Source organism: Carassius auratus, chromosome 21 (genome assembly GCF_003368295.1).
Source record: "Carassius auratus strain Wakin chromosome 21, ASM336829v1, whole genome shotgun sequence".
NCBI lineage: Eukaryota > Metazoa > Chordata > Actinopteri > Cypriniformes > Cyprinidae > Carassius > Carassius auratus.
The window spans coordinates 10,953,991-10,963,113 of record NC_039263.1 but is presented as its reverse complement, the minus strand read 5'-3'; the positions used below and the strand labels follow the sequence as shown (position 1 = coordinate 10,963,113).

The window sequence follows — 9,123 nt, the reverse complement described above, 5'->3', positions numbered from 1 at the left end:
TAAAAAACAAAGTCTCAATTATGTCATAAAAGGGGCATGAGACTCCAACTGAATCATACATTCCCTCCAGATGGACATAATTAATGTAAAGTTAATTAAAACTGTAATAGAAATATGGGGGATAAAGATGGGCATGTGTAATTGTAATGAAAGAATAACTTCTTTCATCTCCTGTCATTCTGAGGAGACCCATAATGAGCAAGATGCTAATTACTTCACACACATTGTCAGTTCTATTAAAGCTGATGGTGCTTGACAGTGTGAGATGCTGCTGCTGAATGGGACAATAGCTAAAGCCTTCAAAGCCAAAACATGAGTGTGTACAGGTGTTGGGTACCACAAATGATGCCTCTCATTATTATTAAGATAGGTTTTAAAAATAATGTATGTAAAACGAATCATATATCATCCCTTCTGCTTCTGTGACATGAAAGAGAACGAGAGATGCCTGCAGCCTTATCCAGCACATGTACCAGTGCATGACCTTCATAAGCTTTTTTATTGCATTTACTTGCGTTTACAGCCTCAAATAAACCTTCTGTCCTGTCTTTGGAATGTTCCTCTGGAAGAGTGCAATTATTCTGCAGGTTTGTGTCATTCTGGATGGTGGTCAACCCTCAGTGAACTCAGGGGAGCGGTGATCTGAAATTGAATCACACAGCAGAGTGCGCCTGCGTTGGAGATTTCCACAGACATATTGACTAGGTTGTTTTCTTAGAGGAGAGCAGAAGGTGCATGAAGCATTCAATGTGTATAAGATTAGGAATAAACCTGTTTACTTGCATCTGTTATTAAATTAAACAAGTACAACACGCTGTACAGACAGTATATGTGTGAGTTTCTGGGCACTAAGAGGTTCAAACTTTGCCACTCAGTGCAAGTTCACTGATTATGATCAGTTCGTCATATTATTTTATTGTTATTAATGATTACAAATTTTAAATATAGTCCCCTTTTTTGTGGCGCACACTTTAGATCTGCTGGTAATTATAGACAATTAAAGAGAGCTAATATTATGACAAATTATTAGGATGAATACCCACTTTGAACACTATGTGTTTGCACTTCCAGCTGTCACAGTTAAACAGCTGTTTAATAGCCTTTTTAATTTCCTGTTAAAGATTTTGAGATAGTTTTGACCTCCAGCCAGGTGAATGGGCAACCTGGCAGTATCATTTAGGTGAACTGTCTCCCAAGTGAAATAAAAAGAGTAGTTCCATTACAGTAATGCTCCAGAAGAGATACTCTGTAAAATCTGAGACAACCAACTGAATGAGACCGCCAACTAAACCATAAGCTAGACAGCAAGTTAGATTATTCAGCTGATGAATAAGAAAAATAAATATTGAATAAAAATTGAATAAAAATTAGGAAGTACATAAAATGTATAATAAAATAAAACGAAATAAATAAAATAAATGTCAATTAACATTTGTGTAAGTATGTAGTAAAAAATAAATTAATTAATTAAGTAAAATAAAAATAAAAATAAAAAACGCTTTCTGGATTTAAAAAAAAGCCAATTCTTGAAATCTTAGGATTGAATCAGTGAAACATGCCAAAACCTTATTTATAGCAAACATGATTCTTTAAATCTTAATGCTTTAGTAAAAGGTTTTTTTTTTTTTTTTTTTTGCAATGCATTGCAGTGTGTGTGTGTGTGTGTGTGTGTGTGTGTGTGTGTGTGTGTGTGTGTGTGTGTGTGTGTATATATATATATATATATATATATATATATATATATATATATATATATATATATATATATACTGTATATATAGTAAACTAAATAAATAAAGATAATAATAAATAGAAATTGCTTTCCGGTGTGATATTTAAAAAAAAATAGTGAACCCAGTCATTTCCTCGTATCAGTCCACACCTATATAACTTTATACTTACATTATTCTTCAAACTACAGGGGTGAAGGACATCAAAAAGTACATAAAAGTAGTCTGGTTTGTTTGCTAGTTATTTAAATGCTTTGTGTGAAAGACTGACTGAAATTCAATTCGTTATTCATGCAAAAACAGAATAAGGTTTAGTTTTTATGTAAGTGCTGGCAAGTGAGCACGGAAGTCAACCTATAAGGAGAAGGATGAGAACAAATTGCTCACAAATCTCATTGGTTGTCGTGTGTATCGACAACGCGGTATATTCTTAGTATGTAAAAAGCAAGAAAATCTCTACAGCCCCTTTTAAGATCCAACCAATTGGTATGGTAATGGTAAAGTGGGTATTACTTAATACTCATGACTCACATTTTCATTATTGCAGTGTTTGCAGTTCTGTTTGGTGATGCTATATGGCCACAGAAATGACCAACTTCACAAGCTTCACCAGTTTTGCTGTATAAAACCAAAGCATGTGTATGTTTGAATCTGATTCACAATGTCATTCTTTAGGTCACTGCATATGGCTTAGTATGAAGAGTACTAGGGAGAAATAAGAAAAGATCAACATTAGAAATGAGAATATGACAGCTGCTCCCCTTTAGCTATTGCATTTTTGACAGAACGGTTGCTTATGGAAATATATCTAGTCTGTATGTGCCTCATAGGGTCACACGAATACCAAAAGAAGGAACAGAACATTACGTCACCTTGTTCAAACCAAGCCTCGAATCTCAAGGAAATAAGACTGTCTAGACTTGAGACGGCCTCAGGATCTGTAGTGTCAGCTATGAGAAACGGGGGGCATTCCCCTAAAAGGAAGGAAGTTGAGGAGGATGCTTTTGTGGTCACGTGTGGCATTTCTTATTAATTTTGTTGAATTAGATATTGACTCCCACTGGGAAATTCTACGACCATTTTTTAAAGAACAACACTGCTTTTCAAATAATACTTAAATTACGTATTTTAGTGGTAAAGATTTATTTATTTATTTAAGGGAAATGACAGGTAAGTAGGCAAATGAATGAAACTGAGAACATATCTCAGAGATTATATATTATATTATATTATATTATATTATATTATATTATATTATATTATATTATATTATATTATATTATATTATATTATATTATATTATATTATATTATATTATATTATATTATTTAAATACAGGGAGACAAATTCTCTGTCTGGCTGTGGAACCAATAGCATGTTTAAGTTATTCCTATTGGAGAACAGCCTTCACGAAAAAAGAGAAGTCATATTTTTAGCATGTGAGACATTTACACATGAATTAGTGAGTGTACAACAGCCACGAAAATGATTGTTTTTCTCTTTATTATCTCATCAAATATACATGTAGCAAGTAAGTACAAATAAGTTTTCATTCAGCAGTGCAATGTTATAAAACATTATAGTATTAATAATTTTTTTGTTGTGCTTTACTTGTCTTCTTCCAATTCTTTTCTATTGTCTTTAAATTTACTACTTTAAACGTATCTCATTTTACGGATGTTCAAATTTTGGACTGGAAAATGTATTGTTTGTATTGTTGCGTCTCTTGTGCTGTATTTCTCCTTTAAGACCAGTGTGGAAAAAATTAATGGTCCATAGTGAAAGCCGTCTGTATGAAAGGACCTGGAAAAATGTGAAAAGAAATGAGAAATCTAATAATTTGGTGCCTTATGAATGATAAAACTAACAAGTGTTGTTCTTCTCTCTGTTTATGTGCTGCAGCCTGCAGCGAATCATCAAAACTGGTGGTTGGACAGGTTGGGGATACAGTTATTCTTCCATGCAAATATGACATTATCACTAATGGCCTATCGAACGTTTGCTGGGGGAGACATCAGTCATGGTTCAGCTGTGAGAACACTGTTATCTCCTCCGATGGCTTGCAAGTGACCTACAGAGAGTCAAGTAGATTCAGCTTGGCCAGTGGACTGGAGCGAGGGGATGTTTCACTTACTATAAAGGCTGCTGAAAACAGGGATGCTGGGATGTACGTCTGCCGTATCGAGATCCCTGGACTTTTCAATGACATTAGTTACATTGTCTATCTGTTTATTAGCAGTGGTAAGTAACCGCACGGTTTGATATCAGTGTTGTTGTGCTGACACTGTGATAATGTACAATACTCCTGTTCTTCCATAAAAGGACTGGATCCAAAGAGAGTCATCTCAGAGACACAACTGATTCCTGCAACAGCAAATCAAGAAAAGCAAGGTATGAAAATCCTTACTTTTGCAAAAGTGCTTCTCATGTGGTCTATAGGGCTTTTTCTGGGTTCCTGTGGCTCAGTGGTAGCACAAAAGGTTGTGGGTTCAGTTCCCAGGGAACATAACACACACAAAAAAAGTATAGCCTGAATGTATTTTAATTTGCTTTGTATAAAAGTGTACACTGAATGTAAATGTGCCCTTTCCATAATTGCGAGCTTCATCTTTAAAAAATAAATGTAAAGACAGTTAATAATGACCTTAGTTTTGCCATAAGTTCAAGCTTGAAAGGGGAACAGAGTGCCGTGACAGACACACTGATGAAGCTCGTATGTGTTTGCACAAGCCACGGACGGTTAGGACAGCTGACTCCAATGTGTGACCCTCTCTCTCTCTCTCACACACACACACACACGCGCTATGCACAAAACTCAGAAGTTGAACATTCAATAGCAAATACTTAAACTAATAACAAAACATACTTCCAGTAGCTGATTCAGAAATGCCAGATTGTCGTAGCAAAGTCAGAATTACCCCCTCTCCCAGGTTCACGAAACGGTTTTCCATAAAATGTGCTGCTGTTTTGCTGTAAGTAATATTAATGTTTCCTTAATGCATCTACTTTCAGAAGGACAAATAAAGTTATTTTGCTTTTGCGTAGAAACACACAGCATCTCCCTGTCATGGCTGCTTCAACACTAACTGCAGTTTCTGAAATCACCTTTTATCTTTGCGTGAACATTTGGTTGGCATTACATAAATCTTCCAACATAGTGTAGTAGACATGTGGGAGCGTGAATGAATGAGGCATTTTAGGGGAGCATGGCAGAGTCTTAACTTTAATAAAGAATATCTCTTTGGGTTTGAGAATTTAGTCTTTGCAATTTTATAGATCTTCTTTTTGCACTGAGAGCTTGTAACACTCCAAAGAGAAAGGAAACATTTCAATCGCATCATAAGACCCTTTTAAGCAAAGATGATTTTAACAGTTGTCACCTAAAGATGTCATTTTCTCACCCTGAAGTTATTCCAATCCTGTAAGAGTTATAATTAAAACTTTAAAACTGAAAACAGATATTTTAAATGCTAACAAAATTCTGTAATATTTCTACTGTATTTTTGATTTAATAAATGCAGATTTGTTTCCAAAAACATGAAGGAAAAAAAATAACACTTTTTTCTGAATTTCCATTAATTAATTGAATTGATTAATTAACAATCCATTAACCAATGCATTTATTTACCATATTATAACCCATCATTTTTAACATGAATTAACAATATTAACATAATAGTTGGAACACAATGGTCAGAAAACATTTCACCAGTGGTCAAAAGTCACTTTGATCAAAAGTTCAATTAACCCTGACATTTTTTGTTTTAACACAGTCTACTATGTATCAGGCCAAACCACACTCATTCCTGAGATTTATATATCAGAAGAGACAAATGCTGGTATGTAAAGTATATAATCATGACTACATTTAATCAATCATTTTTATCAACATTGAAGTGATTCAGTAATATGAGACAATGCATGAGAAGAGTAAACATAAACGTAATGGTTTATTTCAGAAGCTACTGACATCTACATGGAGGAAGCCGTTGCGGTGGTCCATAGTGAGGTATTGCACAGACACATACATTATTAGTTCTGCATTTGCTGCCAATCTATATTTTTTATTGAATATGTTTCATTTCTGTATGTAAATGCATATTGATATGATATATTTTGGACCTAAAGAAGGTGTTACCTGTTGTGTCTAATTCTAGGATACAATGGAAACATTTGTAATAAATACTGTAAGAGTGGGGGCCATTGTCTTCATCCCGGGTTTAATCATTGCACTTCTGTTCAGTAAGTAGAGTAGCAAGTAATTATATTTAATGGTTTAGCTCTAGAGTTGGGAGAAATATTAAATACTTAAAAAAAACTTAAAAAGCTCATGAAATCTCTCAAGTATATGTACAGATAACATTTTATTCCAAACTTAAACTTTTTTTTGGCAATGTGACACTATTTTTTGATGAAGCATAATTTTGAAAATTACATTTTGTATTGTTGAATAATATGTTGTAATACATTTTTTTTTTTAGGTCCTAATGGTCATTCCGATTTAAAACATTAATGTACTACTAATATACACTCTTAAAGATAAATTTGTTTAAAAGGTTCTTCAGAGCGATGCTATAGAAGAAACATTTTTGGTTCCACAAAGAAACATTTGATCAAAGGTTCTTGAAAAAAACATCTCTTTCTTACCTATTATAATCTGAATAACCTTCTTTTACTACTAATAAACTTTTGTGAAACAGAAAGGTTCTTAAAAAGTGAAAAGGTTCTTTATGGAAGCATTTAGATAAAAAGGTTAGTATTGTAAAGCACCTTTATTTTTAAGAGTGTAGCGGGTGAAATATGCATCTTGCAGGTTGTCGAACCTCTGTACCCAACAATTACAGGTGCTGGTCATATAATTAGAATTTCATCAAAAAGTTGATTTATTTCACCAATTCCATTCAAAAAGTGAAACTTGTATATTATATTCATTCATTACACACAGACTTTTAATTTTGATGATTATAACTGACAACTAAGGAAAATCCCAAATTCAGTATCTCAGAAAATTTTAATATTACTTAATACCAATACAAAGAAAGGATTTTTAGAAATCTTGGCCAACTGAAAAGTATGAACAAGAAAAGTATGAGCATGTACAGCACTCAATACTTAGTTGGAGCCCCTTTTGCCTGAATTACTGCAGCAATCCGGCGTGGCATGGAGTCGATCAGTGTGTGGCACTGCTCAGGTGTTATGAGAGCCCAGGTTGCTCTGATAGTGGCCTTCAGCTCTTCTGCATTGTTGGGTCTGGCATAGCGCATCTTCCTCTTCACAATACCCCATAGAGTTTCTATGGGGTTAAGGTCAGGCGAGTTTGCTGCCTGATTAAGAACAGGGATACCATGGTCCTTAAACCAGATACTGGTAGCTTTGGCGCTGTGTGCAGGTGCCAAGTCTTGTTGGAAAATTAAATCTGCATCTCCATAAAGTTGGTCAACAGCTGGAAGCATGAAGTGCTCTAAAACTTCCTGGTATACTGCTGCGTTGACCTTGGACCTCAGAAAACACAGTGGACCAACACCAGCAGATGACATGGCACCCCAAACCATCACTGACTGTGGAAACTTTACACTGAATCTCAAGCAACTTGGATTTTGTGCCTCTCCACTCTTCCTCCAGACTCTGGGACCCTGATTTCCAAAGGAAATCCAAAATTTACTTTCATTAGAGAACATAACTTTGGACAACTCAGCAGCAGTCCAGTCCTTTTCGAAGCGAGACGCTTCTGACGCTGTCTGTTGTTCAAGAGTGGCATGACACAAGGAATGCAACAGCTGAAACCCATGTCTTGCATACATCTGTGCGTAGTGGTTCTTGAAGCACTGACACCAGCAGCAGTCCACTCTTTGTGAATCTCCCCCACATTTTTTTATGAGTTTTGTTTCACAATCCTATCCAGGGTACGTTTATCCCTATTGCTTGTATACTTTTTTTCTACCACATCTTTTCCTTCCCTTGGCTTCTCTATTAATGTGCTTGGACACAGAGCTCTGTGAACAGCCATTCTCTTTTGCAATGACCTTTTGTCTCTTGGCCTCCTTGTGCAAGGTGTCAAAGGTCATCTTTTGGACAACTGTTAAGTCAGCAGTCTTCCCCATGTGTAGCCTACAGAAATGGAAGCTTTAGCCTAAGTTCTGCCAGGAAGACTCAATCACTTCGTCACGAATTACCTTCATCATTATCCAATCACGTCTTTATACTCCTGTATAAAAGATCGTACTTTTACACATGTTTGAGTTCGCAGATGCCGACGCGACAACAACCTCCACCCTCCCCACCACCACCAGGATGGTCCTGTCCTTACCTTCCAGGGGGGTCGGCTGCGCCCCTGCCTTCGTCTTCAGGCAGGAAATGCAGATTGGCTACCCTCGGATTACGAACTATGGACGGGGCCTTCCGCCAAAGAAATTTTTAATTGTGCTCGCTTAGCTGTCAATAAATGTATGCTTCGTACATCCTTCTATCTCCCGAGTCTTTCTGGTAGAACTAGACTGAGAGACCATTTAAAGGCCTTTGCAGGTGTTTTGAGTTCATTAGCTGATTAGAGTGTGGCACCATGTGTCTTCAAAATTGAACCATTTCACAATATTCTAATTTTCTAAGATACTGAATTTGGCATTTTACTTAGTTGTCAGTTATAATCATAAAAATTTTAAAGAAATAAACATTTGAAATATATCAGTCTGTGTGTAATGAATTAATATAATATACAAGTTTCACTTTTTGAATGGAATTAGTGAAATAAATCACATTTTTGATGATATTCTAATTATGACCAGCACCTGTATATGCAGGCGGTGAAATATGTGAGCTTGTCAGTTTATCATGTTCACTTATGTCATATTCACCCAAATAAACCTCTGTACCCAACAATATATCGTTTGAAAAGTATATTGAATACTTTTATTTCATGCATGAACAAGAAAAATGTGCTCATTCCATATGGCTGTGTGGAAACTTCAGCAGATCCTCGTGCTGCATACAGTTTTAATTTGGCTCTCAGAATGTGCCTCAATGGCTGAGTAGAAGTGAAAAAGGTGACACACGGCCTGTTTTGCTTACTGTGCATTAACGTGTCTATCTGAATGTTTTGCCTTCAGGACTGCGGCGCACCAGAGAACACAACAGCTGCCTTCCCATCCCAACAACCACACAAAGAGATATGGTTTGGTAGTTATGAAGTCATTATGACTGTAAAAAAAACCACATGCATGGTAACAGTTTTTTTTTTTTTTTTTTTTTTGTGGATTGTTCTCAGTGCCTAATATTTATGAAATAATTAATCAGTTATGAATTTGAATCTGAGTTATGAATTTGAAACATATTTACATTATTGTGTTGTTGTTATTGATCACTGTATAGGCTAGCTTGTAAAATGTTTGCTACTTGT

General features: G+C 35.5%; 1 protein-coding gene across 1 annotated transcript; it reads left to right on the top strand.

Annotated features, from left to right (window-relative positions):
• Window positions 1-3,176: 3,176 nt before the first annotated feature.
• LOC113039181 (hepatitis A virus cellular receptor 1 homolog) lies at window positions 3,177-8,983 on the top strand. Its single transcript, XM_026197071.1, has 7 exons — window positions 3,177-3,261; window positions 3,633-3,971; window positions 4,053-4,121; window positions 5,504-5,569; window positions 5,690-5,739; window positions 5,888-5,972; window positions 8,834-8,983. Exons 1-7 carry the CDS (start codon window positions 3,216-3,218, stop codon window positions 8,905-8,907), a joined length of 729 nt encoding a protein of 242 aa, XP_026052856.1. The 5' UTR covers window positions 3,177-3,215; the 3' UTR covers window positions 8,908-8,983.
• The last annotated feature ends 140 nt before the right edge of the window (window positions 8,984-9,123 follow it).